At 39.0% G+C, this 18,658-nt stretch overlaps 1 protein-coding gene across 2 annotated transcripts in view; it reads right to left on the bottom strand.

The window, feature by feature from the left end:
* Positions 1-17,775: 17,775 nt before the first annotated feature.
* HEPACAM2 (HEPACAM family member 2) overlaps positions 17,776-18,658 on the bottom strand; it is a 51,559-nt gene continuing 50,676 nt past the window's right edge. The window contains exon 7 of one of the 2 annotated variants that reach the window (XM_040260291.1): positions 17,776-18,073. In XM_040260291.1, coding sequence (XP_040116225.1) covers positions 17,791-18,073 — 283 coding nt within the window. In that variant the 3' untranslated portion in view covers positions 17,776-17,790. The remainder of the gene's footprint in view (positions 18,074-18,658) is intronic. The other variant, XM_040260290.1, reaches the window with a different exon arrangement.

Below are 18,658 nucleotides of genomic sequence, written 5' to 3' on the forward strand. Positions count from 1 at the left end.
TTGAGGGTGTGAAGGGCATCTGTTTCATGCCTCTCTTCTGTCTTCTGGAGGCCTAAGCTGCTCCTTGGCCTGTACATAGTTTCCTAGTGTCTTCACATAGGCCTCCTTGTATATGTCTGTATTTTCACATAGCATTCTCTTTATAAGCACACCAGACATTAGATTAGAGGTCCACTCTATCCTGGTGTTACCTAATTATAACTAGTTACATCTGCCATGACTCTATTTAAGAGGTCACATTTCTAGGTATCAGAAATTACTAGGAGTTAGGACTGAAGGGGGGCTTCTCCAGTGGTGTTAGTGGTAAAGAACCCACCTGGCAGTGCAGGAGACCTAAGAGCCGTGGGTTTGATCCCTGGGTTAGGAAGATCTCTGGAGGAGGGCATAGCAACCTACTCCAGTATTCTTGTCTGGAAAGCCTCATAGAGGAGCCTGGAGGGCCACAGTCCATAAGGTTGCAAAGAGTTGGCTATGACTGAAGCATCTGAGCACACAATACAGGACTCAACATGTGAAGTTTGGGATGGGGCACAATTCAACCCATAATACAGACTAATAAAGGGAAAAAACATAAATGGATAATATTGAAAGAGAGGGCATCACTGCTTATCCCATTGACAGTAGAAAAGGTAAAAGAGGAATACCACAAACAACTCTATAATTACAAATTTGGTATCTTTGATGAAATAGACCAATTCCTTGCAATATATAAATTATTAAAACTCACACAAGGAGAAATAGATAATATAAACTGGCCTATATTTTAAGATATCAAATCAATAATTAATAACCTTCCAAAAAAGAAAAGACATGCCTAGATGGTTTTACAGGTGATTTCTGCCAGACATTAAAAAAATAAACAGCACTAGTTGTGTATAATCTTTTCCAGAAAACAGAAGCTGAGGGAACACATCCTGACTCACTCTATGAAGTTAGCAATTGTTGAATACCAAAACTAGACCAAGACATAAGAAAGGAAAATTGCAAACTAATATCTTTCATGAACACACATGAAAAAATTCCTCAAAAAGGTATTAGCAAATAAAATCTGACCATCTTTAATAAGAATTATACATCACAATCAAGTAAGATTTATTTCAGTTATAGAAGTTTTGTTCAACATTTGAAAATTAATGAAATCCAGCCATCAATGGGTTAGAGGAAAAAAATCATGTCAGCTGAGTAAAGGCAACTGGCAAAATCTGTTTTTTCCAGTAGTCATGTATGGATGTGAGAGTTGGACTATAAAGAAAGCTGAGCACCACAGAATTGATGCTTTTGAACTGTGGTGTTGGAGAAGACTCTTAAGAGTCCTTTGGACTGCAAGGAGATCCAGCCAGTCCATGCTAAAGGAGATCAGTCCTGAATATTCATTGGAAGGACTGATTCTGAAGCTGAAACTCCAATACTTTGGCCATCTAATGTGAAGAACTGACTCATTGGAAAAGACCCTGATGGTGGGAAAGACTGAAGGTGGGAGGTGAAGGGGACGACATAGGATGAGATGGTTGGATGACATCACCGACTCTATGGACCTGAGTTTGAGCAAACTCTGGGAGTTGGTGATGGACAGGGAAGCCTGGCATGTTGTAGTCCATGGGATCGCAAAGAGTTGGACATGACTGAGTGATTGAACTGACTGGACACCTTTTATAATAAAAACTCTCAGCAATCTAAGAGTAGTGGAGAAATTTCTCTGCTTGACGAAGAACATCTACCAAAAAACCTAGAATTAATACCCTACTTGGGATTCCCTGGTGGCTCAGGTGGTAAAGAATCCCTCTGCAAAGCAGGACACCTGGGTTCGATTTTGGGGTCCAGAAGATCTCCCTGGAGAAGGGATCTTCCCATGCCAGTATTCTTGCCTGGAGGATTCCATGGACAGAGGAGGCTGGTGGGTTGTAGTCCATGGGGCCACAAAGAGTCGGACACAACTGAGCAACTAACACACACAAAAAACCATACTTAATGGTAAGAAACTGGATGCTTTTCCCCTAAGATGAGGAAAAAGGCAAAGATGTCCTCTCTTACAATCACGCTTGTCTAAAACTGCATGGAGGTCCTGGCTAGTGAATTTAGACAAACATTAAACCAATGGTGTAGAGGTTAAGTAAAAAGAAATAGCACTATTAAAACTAATAGGCTGTAATGTAGTAACACAGCCAAGAGATAATGGTGACCTGAATTGACATAATGGTGGAGATAGAGAGATGATGGACTTAAGAAGTAGGAAGCAGAAGCCACAGAGCTTGAAGATGGATTAAATGTGCATAATGAAGCAGAGGGAAACATCAAAGATGACTTTCAGCATTTGCTGTGTGCAGCAAGCTTGGTGGTGGGCCATTTATAGAACTGAAAGAGGACAATGGAAGAGTAACTTTGGAAGGAAAACTCATGAGTTAGGTTTTGCTTAAATAGAGATTCAGGTACCTCCCATCGAGATCTCTAAAAAGTGAAGAAATACATATTTTTCACATGTGTTCTTGGAGCTCAGAGGAAAGTACTGGGCCAGAAATTAGGGTTTGTGAATCATCTATATATAGGTGGTAATATAAATTATAGCTATAAGGAATTTCCTAAGAAGATATTAAAGAGTGAGAAGAGAGTCGAAGACTGAGCTATGATACTGAATGGTCAGGAAGAGGAGGATGAGCTGTGAAAGAAACAAAGAAGTGCCTAGAGAAGGCAGGGGGAGGGGTGGCTGGGGGGGGGGAACCAAGAGTCCCGTGAGTTTCAGGAAGGAAGTGTTGGTCAAGGGTGTTGACTACGGTTGAGACACTACAATGAACACTGGAAAAAGTCCATGTTTAGCAACCTGGAGGTCACTAGTGATTTTATAGGGAGCCATTTTAATAGAGTGATGGGGGCACATACCAGACTGGAGTGAGTTTAAGACTGAGCAAGGAGGTATGAAAACTGTAATAACAAATATATAAATTAAGAAGCTTGACTGTGAAGTGAGAGATAAGATAAGACCATATTTTGCCAGAAGTCAGGAGGTATAGGATGTGGGTTTGAGTGAGGAATTCTTATTATTAGTTTGGACCTCACACATGACTGTACTTTATTATTTTTTATTTTTTGATATTTTATTTTTTATTTATTTATTTTTTATTTTAATTTTAATTTTTTACTTTATTTTACTTTACAATACTGTATTGGTTTTGCCATACATTGACATGAATCCACCACGGGTGTACATGAGTTCCCAAACATGAACCTCCCTCCCACCTCCCACCCCATATCATCTCTCTGGATCATCCCTGTGCACCAACCCCAAGCATCCTGTATCAAACATAGACTGGCGATTCGTTTCTTACATGCTTTCCCCTAAAGTCAGGAACAAGACAAGTGTGCCCACTGTCACCGCTACTATTCAACATAGTTCTGGAAGTTTTGGCCACAGCAATCAGAGTAGAAAAAGAAATAAAAGGAATCCAAATTGGAAAAGAAGAAGTAAAACTCTCACTGTTTGCAGATGACATGATCCTCTCCATAGAAAACCCTAAAGACTCCAGCAGATAATTACTAGAGCTAGTCAATGAATATAGTAAAGTTGCAGGATATAAAATCAACACTCAGAAATCCCTTGCATTCTTATACACTAATAATGAGAAAGTAGAAAAAGAAATTAAGGAAACAATTCCATTCACCATTGCAATGAAAAGAATAAAATACTTAGGAATATATCTACCTAAAGAAACTAAAGACCTATATATAGAAAACTATAAAACACTGATGAAAGAAATCAAAGAGGACACTAATAGATGGAGAAATATACCATGTTCATGGATCAGAAGAACCAATGTAGTGAAAATGAGTATACTACCTAAAGCAATCTACAAATTCAATGTAATCCCTATCAAGCTACCAGTGATATTTTTCACAGAACTAGAACAAATAATTTCAAGATTTGTATGCAAATACAAAATACCTTGAATAGCCAAAGTAATCTTGAGAAAGAAGAATGGAACTGGAGGAATCAACTTGCCTGACTTCAGGCTCTACTACAAATCCACAGTCATCAAGACAATATGGTTCTGGCACAAAGACAGAAATATAGATCAATGGAACAAAATAGAAAGCCCAGAGATAAATCCACACACATATGGACACCTTATCTTTGACAAAGGAGACAAGAATATACAATGGAGTAAAGACAATCTCTTTAACAAGTGGTGCTGGGACAACTGGTCAACCACTTGTAAAAGAATGAAACTAGATCACTTTCTAACACCACACACAAAAATAAACTCAAAATGGATTGAAGATCTAAACATAAGACCAGAAACTATAAAACTCCTAGAGGAGAACTTAGGCAAAACACTCTCCGACATAAATCACAGCAGGATCCTCTATGATCCACCTCCCAGAATTCTGGAAATAAAAGCAAAAATAAACAAATGGGATCTAATAAAAATGACTGTACTTTAAAACTGGTGGGATACATTTTGCTGGTTGGAAATACAGAAGAGAAGGATAATGGATGGTATAAAGCTGGTGAGTAGGTAACAGGGGTAGATGCCAAAGGAGAGGTAAAGAGATTAGTTTCCTCTATGATAGAGAAAAGCAGACCAGGATGAAGGCCCCACAGAAGTATGCATTTTTTATTTTAGAAAGAAGAAAGAGTTTCCACTTGGAAGGAAGTTTCCACTTCTGTTTTCTCTGCAAAGTACCGATTCTGTCTCATTTATAAGTTCTATTTTTTAGGCACATAGCTTCTTAGTTTTGTGGGTTATCGATTTTGTTTTTGGTGTGTTATTGTATACTGTAGTTATATTGTCTCTTTACGGTTCTGACAGTTTCTGAAAGACTTGAAATCTTTCTAAAAGGATACAAATGATAGAAATTACAACTAAAGGTAGTTTTCTCTTTTTTTGATATTTTTAAATGGCTGCATCATATTCCATCTCATATATGACTTATAATCATTGGAACATTTAGTTACTTTAATACTGCACTAAATATTCTTATACATGTGTCTTTGTGTCTCATCATCTCTTAAACATGGATTACTGGTTTTGTTGTTCAGTCACTAAGTCATGTCTCACTCTTTGTGACCCCAGGGACTTCAGGATGCCACTCTCCTCTCCTCCACTATCTCCCAGAGTTTGCTCAGATTCATTCCACTGAGTCAGTGATGCTATCTAACCATCTCATCCTCTGTTGTCCCCTTCCCCTTTTGTCTTCAATCTTTCCCAGCATCAGGGTCTTTTCCAATGAGCTGGCTCTTCACATCAGGTGGCCAAAGTATTGGAGCGTCACTTTCAGCATCAGTCTTTCCAATGAATATTCAGGGTTGATTTCCTTTAGGATTGACTGGTTTAAAGAGTCTAAACTGGATTAAAGAGTATAAACATTTTAAAATGTGCTAATGTATATTGGGAGATTTGCCCTCCAGAAAAACATTCTATTCATTTAGTGAAACCCAGAGGGCAAAATATAATAGAATGATAAATACTCTAATTTAAAATCAGATTACTGTTCATAATACATAGATCTTATACTTTAAGCTAACACTTTCTAATTTGGAACCATAGGTGGCACTAACAGATCAGGGAATGGAACCACTTTCAGAATCCCAGGTTGGAAAGGATTTTGTATGGACATCTCAGCCACCCACAAGCTATAAACAATTCTAGAAAAATAATCCTTCCTGTTCTTAACTTACCTATAAATCAACTTGATCAGACATTCTAACTTATACTTTTAGTATTAACTGTCATATTTGAGACTGTATAACAATGCAAGCTTCTTTGCATTTATCTTGTCTAGTCTGTGGACTATGCCTCAGCATGCCATTTGCAAAATGTTCCTAAAAAGACCAATTGTCTCTGCAGAAGCTTTTATTCTTCTGTTTCCATAGCTTTTGTTTTCTCCAAGAAGAAAACATATAGTGAAGTGAAAGAAAGTCAAAGTATTAGTTGCTTTGTCATGTCTCTTAGTAAACCCCATGGACTGCAGCCCCACTAGGGTCCTCTGTCCATTGAATTCTCCAGGCAAGAACACTGGAGTGGGTTGCCATTTCCTTCTCCAGGGGACTGTCCCAACACAGGGATTGAACCCAGGTCTTCTGCATTGCAGATGGATTCTTTACCATTTGAGCCACCAAGGAAGTTATAAACTGGGAAAAGAAATAGGCACTCAAGTCCAGGAAGCAAGGAAAAATGACTCCCCAAGGTTATCAAGAGCTCTGAGCTTCAGTCTCAAAGGACTGGAGGATTATTGGAAACAGTTGCCTCCTAACCATGGTGTCTTCATTAAATATACAAAGCATAGGTAATCCTATTCATTACAATTTGAAACCGTATATTGTATGTCTTTTAAAGTGCATATAATGGAATGGATGCTACAGGGGACACTCAGAAGAACTGGCTATCATGGGAGTGTGGTCTCTGAGGTGGCCATCACCTAGGACAACTGGTTTTTGTATAATTTAAGGGATTGACTGTTTTGAAGCTTCAGAAAGCCTCTGCCATAAACATAAAGTGGAATTCTGCTTCAGGGAAGAAACAATCTGCAGGTTTACGCCCATTGTGTGGTGAGTAAAAGAGTTGTCATCTCCCCCAGGAGTATATTGAAATGAGAAAGTTTTCAGACACAAATAAAAACCAAATGAATACTGTCAGCTATCCATATATGGGGGTTCTTCATCCTGGATCCAATCAATCATAGATTTAAAACACTAAAAAAAAAAAAATTCCATAAAGTTCCCCAAAGCAAAACTTCAATTTGCCTTGCAGACAACTATTTACACAGCACTAACATTGCATTTACAACTATTTATAAAGCATTTATGTTGTGTTAGGTATTATAAGTCATCTAAAGAAGATTTACAGTATAGGGGAGGAACCGAGGTGGATGAACCTAGAGCCTACCATACAGAGTGAAGTTAAGTCAAAAAGAGAAAAACAAATGTCGTGTATTAACACATCTATATACGGAATCAGTAACCTCAGATATGCAGATGACACCACCCTTATGGCAGAAAGCGATGAGGAATGAAAGAGCCTCTTGACAAAAGTGAAAGAGGAGAGTGAAAAAGCTGATTTAAAACTCAACATTCAAAAAATGAAGATCATGGTATCTGGTCCCAAAACCTCATGGCAAATAGATGGGGAAACAATGGAAACAGTGACAGACTGTATTTTCTTGGGCTCCAAAATCACTGCAGAGGGTGACTGGAGCCATGAAATGAAAAGACACTTGATCCTTGGAAGAAAAGCTATGTCCAACCTAGATAGCATATGAAAAAGCAGAGACATTACTTTGTTGACAAAGGTCCATCTAGTCAAGGCTATGGTTTTTCCAGTAGTCATATATGGATGTGAGAGTTGGACCATAAAGAAAGCTGAGTGTTAGGGGACAATGTTAGGACCAAACTGGAGCCAGGACAGGCTCTAAGGGGCAGGCTAGGCCTGAGGTTTAGTCTCTAGGAAAGCTGAGGCACTGGGAACTCCCGCAGGCAGTGTAGCTGGACCGATCAGAAAAAATTCCCATAGCCCCCCGCCAGCGCCAGACCCGAGCCAATCCGGATAGGGATGCGAGGTTTAAAAGTCCCACATGCGCGTACAGTTTAGCCAATCAGCTATGCTGTTACAGGAACAAAGAACCATCTGTATAAAAGTAGATGTGATTCAGAGCTCGGGGCTCTTGTCAAGACTCCACTGCGCTGGATGAGACGGGAACCCTGGCTCGAGCTAGAAATAAAACCCCTTTATGCTTTTGCATTGCTGTGGATGTCTTATTCTCTCAGTTTTGGGGACTCGGACTCTGGGCATAACACTGAGCACTAAAGAATTGATGCTTTTGAACTGTAGTGTTGGAGACGACTCTTGAGAGTCCCTTGGACTACAAGAGATCAACCAGTCAATTGTAAAGGAAATCAGTCCTGAATATTCATTGGAAGGACTGATGCTGAAGCTGAAACTCCAATACTTTGGCCACCTGATGGGAAGAACTGACTCATTGGAAAAGACCCTGATGCTGGGAAAGATTGAAGGCAGGAGAAGGGGATGACAGAGGATGAGATGGTTGGATGGCATCACTGACTTGATGGACATGAGCTTGAGCAAGCTCCGGGAGTTGGTGATGAACAGGGAATCCTGGCATGCTGCAGTCCATAAGGTTGCAAAGAATCAGACATGACTGAGTGACTGAACTGAACTGATATGAAACCTAGAGAAATGGTACTGATGAACCTATTTGCAGGGCATGAATAGAGATATAGACGTAGAGACTGGACTTGAGGACACAGTGAGGGAAGGAGAGGGTAGGACGAACTGAGAGAGTAGTATTTACATATGCACACTGCCAAGTGTAAAATAGATACCTCGTGGAAAGCTGCTATGTTACACAGGGAGCCCAGCCTGGTGCTCTGTGATGACCTAGAGGGGTAGGAAGGGGATGGGGTGAGAGGGAGGTTCAAGAGGGAAGGAATATATGTACCTGTAAAGCTGATTCATGTTGTTGTACAGCAGAAACCAACACAACATTGTAAAGCAATTATCCTCCAATTTAAAAAAAATTTTTAATTGTAATTCTATAAAGCAATAATCCTTCTATTAAAAAAATAAAAAATGTATAGGGGAATATTGTGTGGGTTATGCACAAAATACATTTTATATAAGTGACTTGAGCAAGTCTTTTAACTTTCTGAGTATTTGTTTTTTCATCTATAAAGCAGCCATGCTTTTTTCTAGCCCACAAGGTTCTTGGGAAGATCTATGTGTGTAATAATTGTAAAAGTATTTATAAACTTCAAGGTTAACATAATTCGACTAATAAGTGTATCTGGTAAATGAGAAGAAAGGAGAGCATCAGTGTTACATCCAAGTGCTGTGTCTTATTTCTGTGTACCCATTAGAAAGAAATCTCTGCTTGCTTAGTGCCTTATGAAACTAAAACAAACACATTCATATATATTTGAACATGAACTTTAGAAGAATATATAAAAATGACATATAAGTTCACAGGGATGATAGAAGCATACAGAAGCAGAAAATTACAAGTTTCTGAAAACAAGTTAAATCTTTAATAACATATAGTAAACTATATGCCATGTACTGAGCTATCATACAATTTTATTAAACAGAACTTTATAGGGTGTGTGATTTTGTAAAACTTAGGGATCACATGAAACTTCTTGGAGTGTATGTGTGCAGTTTATGTTAACTGAAATTGTCTTATTAATATGGAAGTGCTCAAATGTCAGAAAAACAAGGAAAAGTGTTTTATTCATAAGGATATTAATTTTTTCACTTAAAAGAGTACCAGTAGGATATACTCTTTCAAAATAATAAGCAGGAGGAATATGATTTTCTTGCAAGTTAGAAGCAGGAATATAAAGTTAAAAATTTTAACAACAACCACGATTATGTTTAGTAATAAGGAAAGAACTTTAGGCTGTTTTTTAAAGATTAATTTGTTAATTAGGTGAACATCTGGGTTGGTTCATCACTTCTCTTGATTAATTTATGAGATTTTCATCCCCATTTACTAAAAAAGCAGTGAGTCATCCGGTGTTACACACCAGTGACAGCAAAAGTTAATTGGATTCTAGATCCTTTCACATTTCTCCCTTTAGCAATTCCTTGCCACTTTGAGTGGAACCAAGCGCTAACAGGGTCTGTGTGTTTTTGTGTGTGTGAGAGATACAAAATTAAGAAGAATTACCTGTGATTGAAAAGTGAGTTTCAAAAAGATAAGAATATGTGCTTATATTTCCCTTGGTTGTGGCAAACCAAAACCCAAAACCAAACACTAATAAAAAAAGTTTTCTTAATGCATACTTTTTATAGGATTTTGATTTGCGAATCATGCAAATGTATAATTACCTATGTAAGAAAAGGCTGTTTAATGTTATATTTAAAATACATAACCAATAAGGACCTACTGTATAGCACCGGAATTCTGCTCAATGTTATGTGGCAACCTGGATGGGAGGGGAGTTTGGGGACAAATCGATACTTGTATAGGTGTGGCTGAGTCCCTTCACTGCTCACTTGAAACCATCACAACATTGTTAGTCAGCTATTAAAAAATAAATAAAAAATAAAAATTAAATAAGCTACAAGATATATTGCACATTACAGAGAATATAGCCAATATTTTATAACTATAAGTGGAATAAAATCTTTAAAATTGTGAATCACCATGTTGTACACCTAGAACTTACAATATTGTACATCCATTATACCTCAATAAAAAATTGTCATTTTGAACCAAACAAGAAAAAAGCTGTTTAAGACTGTCTATGTTTTAAAGTGTCCCCAAATCTAATCTGGAACAGGAACACAGTGAAGCAGCAGTAGCTTATTGTAGTTAGACTCTTGGTGCTGGAGAGGACTCTTGAGAGTCCCTTGGACTGCAAGGAGATCCAATCAGTCAACCCTAAAGGAAAGCAGTCCTGAATGTTCATTGGAAGGACTGCTGCTGAAGCTGCAGCTCAAATACTTTGGCCACCTGATAAGAAGAACTGACTCATTGGAAAAGACTCTGATGCTGGGAAAGACTGAAGGCAAGGGGAGAAGGGGACGACAGAGGATGAGATGGTTGGATGGCATCACCGACTCGATGGACATGAGCTTGAGCAAGCTCTGGGAGCTGCTGATGGACAGGGAATCCTGGTGTGCTGCAGTCCAGGGGGTCGCAGAGTCGGACTTGACTGAGCGACAGAACTGAACTCCAAGTAAGGAGAGACATGGTCTTTGGAAGAGAATTCAAGCTTGAGAAAGGAGAGAGGCGGATGGACCTGGGGTGACTGGGTGCCTGGGAAAGCTGATCTGCTCTCTCCTAGCCCTACAATAAGACTGCAACCTTTCTTCAGCTCTGACAACTACAGATTGCATTTGGTTTAGAGGCCCCTCCTTAGACATCCTCCTGTATATGCCACATGATCTCAGGGCTATAAAACAGTATTCTCAGATGAAGGGGAATTCATCATACTAGTTATTAACCTCATTTCTTTTTTCACATTGCTTTAGTAAACTCTTATTTTTCCTTCATCCTGTTTTCTTTATCACCTTTATTTTGAGGGGTATATTTTATCTTGTTATATTATGCATTTATATGAGCTACCATAAATCCTTTCTGGAACTGGAGGGAGTAGGAATAAACGTATGCATGACTAACCTGAGAAAATTCTAATAGGTTTTTTTTTTTTTTTCTGGGAGTGAAATTACAAGCAATTTCATATTTATTTTTTCCAGATTTATGGAGATATAATTGACATATAACATTGCGAAAGTCTAAGGTGTGGTGATTTGGTACATGTATATATTGTAAAATAATTACCACAATAAGGTTAGTTAACAAACACATCCATCACCTCACATAATTACATTTTTTTCTTTTGTCATGAGAACGTTTCTGGTCTACTCTCTACAGGTGATTTTAATTGCTTTATGGTTAGCCTTCTGCATTTCCAAGTATAGATACACTTTTAACAATGGGCATGGATTCCTTTTTTAATTAGATAATACATTTTTTTTAAACCAAACATAGAATAAAATATTTGTGGTAGAACTGATGGACTTTTCCAGCAGAAAAATATATAAGGCTGGTAGAGAAAAAAGAGCAGGAAAGAATGGGTAAGTTGTAGGATTTAGTTTTCCTTTCACTATGTGCTTCTACAAAAATATAAGAGGTAGAGTATAAATATAGTGGTTTATTTGAAATGCATTTTAAAAAGAAATGCTATTGTTTTTATTCTTCTTAAGAATTTTGTTTTTTATTGCAGTTAATTTACAATATTGTTAGTTTGAGGTGTACAACAAAGTGATTTTTTTCAGGCTCTTTTCCCTTTTAGGTTATTACAAAATATTGAGTAGTGTTCCCTGTGCTATATAGTAGGTCCTTGTTGGTTATCTAGTTTATATATAGTTGTGTATATGTGTTAATTCCAAACTCTTAATTTAGTCCTCCCCTCCCTTTCCTTTTAGGTAACCATAAGTTTGTTTTCTATGCCTGTAGGTCTATTTATGTTTTGTAAATTAGTTCATTTATATCATTTTTGATTCCATATATAAGCAATATCAAATGATATTTGTCTTTCTCTGGCTTACTTCACTTAGAATGATAATCTCCAGGTTCATCTATGTTGCTGCAAATGACATTATTTCATTCTTTTTTCGTGGTCATCTGATATTCCATTGCGTATAACTACCGCGTCTTTATCCATTCATCTGCTGATGGACAATCAGGTATTTCCATGTCTTGCCTATCGTAGATGGTGCTGCAGTGAACACTGGGGTGCATGCATCTTTCAGAATCAGCATTTTCTCCAGATGTAAGCCCGGGTGTGGTTATGCTGGGCCATATTGTAGCTCTATGTTTAGTTTTTCACAGAACCTCCATATTGTTCTTCGGAGTGGCTGCAGCAATTTTCCCTCCCACCAATAGTGTAGGAGTGTTCCTGTCTCTCCGCATCCTCTCCAACATTTATTATTTATAGACGTTTTAATGATGGCCATTCTGACTTTTGTGAGGTAATACTTCATCATAGTTTTGATTTGCAGGAAATGCTCCTCTTTTCTTTCTTCTGTATAATAGGCCATGAGACATAGCTTAAAGTTGGAAAATCTTCATAGTTCTTTTTTAATAGTTGGAAGGTGAGTCACCGCACGGGCTTAATGTCACAGATGTCATTTTAAATCCCCCAGTGCTGTATATTTAGACTGCTTCTACCTTTATTTAGCCAGAATGAAATCCTAAAGAGTGGCACTGGCAGGTCAGAGTATCTGTAGCCAAAGTCAATGAATATAAACATTTGTCTTTCATCTTCAAGGTCTACAAGACTTGGATGACTGTTCCGACCCCACTCCCCAGGCTTCACTGTGCCCTGCAGCTCTCCGTGCTGCTCTGCCTACCTGCTTCTCTCTGGGCCGTGACCACCTTTCCTACGCAGGGTTTCTACAACAGAATTCTTGGTAGTTTTATCTGGTAACTTTTATCTAGCAGTCTTGCCTAGTGCTAACTGGTATCTGAATCAGTTGTTTCATTTGGGAGTTATAAAATGGTTTTTAAATTCTACCATTTGGTTTCTGTTTTTGTTTTTGTTTTTGTTTTTTTTTTTTAAATATAGCAATATACAAGGAGAATTCACAATCCAATGAAGTAAAAATTTCAAGCCTGAAAAGTAAATAGCCATGTGCGAGCAAGAGTCTTATTTTGGTAGCTCTCCATGATGCACACTGGGGAAAAGGGATCAAAAAAATCTAAATCTATAATGTGAATTTATGTAAGATTTTTACTCTACAAGACAAAGAATCAAGGCTATACACAAGCAAAAGCATAATAATTTATTTGAATCCACTGTTCCTTGAACAAAAGTAAAAATCAGACTTTAATAAGTCATTTCCTTCAGTGTTTTACAAGTCTTTTAAAAAACTCCATTGGTGACTGACAACCTAGGAGAAGGCACACTCTTGCTTTTGTGACAATCATCTTTATTATTCCGTGGTACAAATAGCAAGAAGGAAATTTGGGAATGAAAATTTAAAAGTGCAGTAATTTAAAATTTAATAAAGCCTGCTGAAGATTTTACAAATAAAAGTTTCCACACTTATATGTTAGATAGGATAGTGTCAGTGCTGAGGAAAGGGAAAGTATAGATTAGAACTAATTGAGCTTTGTAGGAAACATGATACAAAAAAGGTAATTGGAAAGTCCCGTCCTTTTCTCTCTTCTGTCGGCATGATAAAAACTGCCACTGGGAACTCTTGCCCCACCACGCTCCTTGCAGCACAGTGCATTGTGGGTATGCTGGAAAATCTGCAGTCAGACTCTTATAAACGCCTTTATTCTGTGTTAAAAGGACCAGTGAGTAAGAGGCATCTGGCTTGATTTCTTCACTGATTCCAGATGAATATACGTTTCCACCGCTTTCCTCAAAACGTGCTTTCCTTATTTCACTTAAATGCATTGCGTTGCCCGTGAATGCTTACCTAGTGAAGAGATATGCAAAATGTTCTACAGATTTCCAGGTCTACAGGTTGAAGAACCTTAAATTCATTCATTCCCTTGTACAGCTGCAAATAATGAGAGCTTTGAACTAGTTCAAGAAAACTACATTTATAAGTAAGCCATCACTCAATTCTGTAGATAATTTCTTTTTGAAACTAAAAGGTTGACTTACGTGAATGCCCTATGAGCAAGTTGGGTTTAACACAAACTGTGCCAAGAGTGTTTAATGAGGTCGACAGACAGCATTTAAATAAATGCAGCCATGAATTCAATAAACAAATGACCGAGTACTAGGATATGAACACAGGCCAACTTACCAATTTGTTAAACACCGGTTCAGTTAGGTAATAGACGTGTGTAGTAATGAAAACAACACTGCTAGAATAATAGCCCAAGAGCCAAAGGAAAAATATTTTGGCTGTGTTTCTATCTCAGAACCAACTGTCAAATAGCGGTAAAGAAAGCAGTAAGGTACAGTTCTTTACCCCAAGCTGGGAATGCTGGAGATTCACTAACTACCTGTATTACTGCATTATTCATGAAATTGATCTCTGAATTTAATTGGACCTAGAGTTAAAACCATAGATAATAAGGAAATAAAAATGATTTATTCATTTCCTTTCCTTAAACATAGGGAATTGTTTATTCTATTGAGGAATACTTGTTCTACTAAGGATTACTGATCTTCAGTTAAAACAAGCAAAGAGGAGCCCACTAAGCTATGAAACCTTTAAAAGACTATGTCTTATATTTAATCTCTATCCCTAGTACATAGTTAATGACCTGGAGATGTTTGTGGTTTGACTATTAAAAAAATACAAGTGCAAAACAGTTTCTGATGAAATAAAAAGAAAATATTCTACCTGCTTATTTTTTAAATTTAGAATAGGTAGCCACATCTGCATTCAAGGAAAACAACAGTTTAAAAAACTGTTGGCTCCCCTTTAGGATGAGCTGGAAGAGAGAAAGAGGAGAAAAAATTTAAAAGCGATACTAGAGAGGAAGGAGACAGCCTTACAGAGAAGGAGAAGGAAAGAGAAGGCAGATTCAGAGAGGGAAGACATCTCAGGATGGAGGTAAAGTGAAGACAAAGACACACAAAGGGAACTTCCTCAGAAGATGGGGAGGAATGAGGTGAGAATAGAAAGGCCGAGGAGATGGGGAGTGGGTGAAGAGGAAAAGTTAAAACTTTACATAACCTCCTTCTCCTTCTGCCTCTGTAACTCAGCTTGCCCCTTGCAAAGTCTAGATCAGTAGGTCATGTAGTCTCAGAAAGTGGGGACTTGAAATACTAGGAACTGGAGTTTATCTCACTCACCCTTGTCCTGCTCTTGGCAACAGCCCAGCTCCCGCAAACCTGCTTCATCATGCCTGTCCAGACAGGCAGCCCCCCTCCCGATCTTGGCTGCTGCTCCTGTGCACAAAACCCCTTAGTTTAAACCAGCCTGTTAAGAGCTAGTGTTGCCCACTATAGTCTGTCTATAAAAACTCTGTAATCCCTTTGTTCGGGGCTCAGAGCTTGGAGTGTTAAGTCCTCTGGGCCCACCGGTGTAATAAACCCGAGTTCTCCAACTCTCTGAGTGTGGTGCTTGGTTTCTCGAGTACTGGTTTCTGCAACATGGGAAGCACTGGGGCTAGGAGTGTGTGTGTGTGTGGGAGTCTTATGTGCACTGCCCCTGGAAGGAGCATGTCCTCAACAGCAGTTAAATAGTCCTTAATGAGCTTGAAAAAGAGCTAGAATATGAACACAGGCCAACTTACCAATTTGTTAAACACCAGTTCAGTTAGGTAATATTTTCAACCTTCAAAGTTTATTTCTGAAATAAAATTTTATACTCTCAAGAAATTCTAGCGATATTGTTCATGTCTGAAAGCAGTCTAATTTCAGAGGATGATTTTTTTTTTAATTTGAGGAATCATTTTTTTTCAGCAAATCATTTTATTTGATGTTCTGAAATTACAGCTGCCATACTCCACAGTTGAAAATCAATATTTATTTCATTATTTGGAGACTTAAAAGATAAATCTCAAGTCTTCCTTTGGTTTGTTTGAAGGCTAACTGGAAAAATATAGAATAAAGGACATATAGAAAAACAAATGAATTTAAATAGGGCAAAATTTTTGCTTGGAAACCGTCTTAAAATAAGGAAGCAGATAAAATATTAAAATTAGGAAGCAGACCATACTCTTAAAATTCTATATATTTTTAACAAGGAAAACTACCCCTTCATTTTCTATTCCAGACAGTAAAGAGGGTTAGGTATCATTTTAGAGCGGTTTTGTTTAACTGTCCTGGAATAACATTCCACTATGGTGTCTTATTAGATTAATAACATAATGCTACAAAGCAATTTTCTTTTCTTTTCAAACCCGAAGCTCCCAGCTCTGTCAGAGTCTGCTCCTAGTTACCTGACTCCCTTTCCTCCAGGCTCGTTGAGACAAGAAGGAATGCACTGATGGGGTCCTCTGAGGCGTGCTTGTCACTTACTCAGCCCTTAAATGAATGCACAGGCCCCCCAGGGCTGGGTCTCCTCCCTGGAAGACCGTTTCCCATGCATTCATCCACTGCTGCTGCTGCTGCTAAGTCGCTTCAGTCATGTCGGACTCTGTGCGACCCCATGGACAGCAGCCCACCAGGCTTCCCCGTCCCTGGGATTCTCCAGGCACGAACACTGGAGTGGGTTGCCATTTCCTTCTCCAATGCATCAAAGTGAAAAGTGAAAGTGAAGTCGCTCAGTCGTGTCCGACTCTTAGCCACCCCATGGGCTGCAAGCCCACCAGGCTCCTCCATCCATGGGATTTTCCAGGCAAGAGTACTGGAGTGGGGTCATCCACTGCTAGCTGTTATTTTTGGTATTTACCCAGAGGTGTGCATGAATTACTTTGCTAGAACTGTTTTCTTTTGCCAAAGGGGAAGTTCCTGTGTGTGGTTATTGATGTTCTTTTCAAAGTCAATAAACCACAAATAAAGAAATGATGGATGATGATTCATGGCAGTTATGCCTGCTGGCAGTTACAGCCCTCAAAAAAAGAAAGTTCATTTCATTATTCCAAAAGGCTCTTGGCACAGTTTTTCCACCTGTGGGAAGGGAAAGTGACTGCCTGGTGCCAGCCCCCAGGTTAACTGGACGAGCAGTTTTCAGGCTTTTCTTGGAGTGAGCCCAGTCCTTTCCATGGTGGTTCTATTCACTTGAGTAGACTGCTTTGAATATGTGAGAGGTGGGCATTTGATGGGGACAGTGTTGGGCACATTTTGCAGGGTTTTTTTCCTCGTCCTGTTTGTGGTGATCCACCTGCCAGTGCAGGAGATGCAAGAGACACTGGTTCGATCCCTGGGTCAGGAAGATCCCCTGGAGGATGAAATGGTACCCCACTCCAGTATTCTTGCTTGGAAAATTCCATGGACAGAGGAGCCTGGTGGGCTACAGTGCACGGAGTTGCAGCGTCGGACACAGCTGAGTGACTGAACGTGAACACACCCATTTGTAGTGATAGGTCACTGAGTCTAAAGCCTCTACATGTGTGCTTAGTTGCTGAAGTCGTGTCTGACTCTTTGCGGCCTCATGGACTGTACGTAGCCGGCTATTCTCTGTCCATGGGATTATCCAGGCAAGAATACTGGAGGGGGTTGCCATTTCCTTTTCCAAAAACCCTACAGCCACTGGAAAATCAGCAAGATAACCAAGATGGCTTGAGGACTGGCCTAACGACCCCTTTCTTCTCCAGAAGTGGATTCATTGGGGGAAATGTTAGATTCTAGAGCTCTGCGTCTGGTCCACTGGCCCAAGTGCTTGGCCCCAGAAGATACTTGTACGTTTGCCTGTTTTATTTCTTAGAGATATTTTCAGGTGGGAAAGTGTGTCCACATGTACAGGGGCTATAATTTTCTGTTTTTAAAGTATTTTTTCTTCTGAACCTTTCAATAAACTCTGGGGACAGCAGGGGCTGAAGGCTGAGCCCTCTCAATGTATCATCATCAAAAGCAAGTTCATACTTACTCTGGATGATCTTGCTGTTGGGCAGGGATGTGCTGAATAACTTCATAAATTGTACTGTGCAAATCTTGCCCTGGTACACCATCAGAGTCTGGAACAGATCTCGTTGGCATCTAGAAAAATAGGGCACATTAAAAAAATTGGCAGACTAGCAAATAGAATTTCCACTATGCTATACAGTTGAAAACAACTGGAAGAGGTGATGATGAGAGAATCAGAACTGTTTGACTTCCCTTCATGGCCTTCCCTGGTGGCTCAGTGCTAAAGAACCCACCTGGCAATGCAGAAGATGTGAGTTTGATCCCTGGGTAGGGAAGATCCCCTGGAGGAGGGCATGGCAACCCACTCCAGTATTCTTCCCTGGGAAAACCCATAAACAGAGAAGCCTGATGGGCTACAGTGCACGGGGTGGCAAAAGAGTCAGATATGGCTTACTGACTAAACAATAACAACTTCCCTTCAATATCCATTTCTTCCTTGCTACAATTCCTTGCACTTACCCTATAGGAGTTTGTGCAGTGGCACAGCTATGAGATCAGAAGAAGAATAGCTGGGCAAACTATCACTTTTTTTCCTCCATTTAAGCAAAAAGCTGGCAGTACTGTAAAGGAAGTGTAATAGAAAGAGAAAAAAACAGCAAAAGAGAAGATATCAGGATAGCTTAGAATCAAAGAGCATATATTACTATCCTTTATATT

This window comes from Oryx dammah, unplaced genomic scaffold (assembly GCF_014754425.2).
Source record: "Oryx dammah isolate SB20612 unplaced genomic scaffold, SCBI_Odam_1.1 HiC_scaffold_18, whole genome shotgun sequence".
NCBI lineage: Eukaryota > Metazoa > Chordata > Mammalia > Artiodactyla > Bovidae > Oryx > Oryx dammah.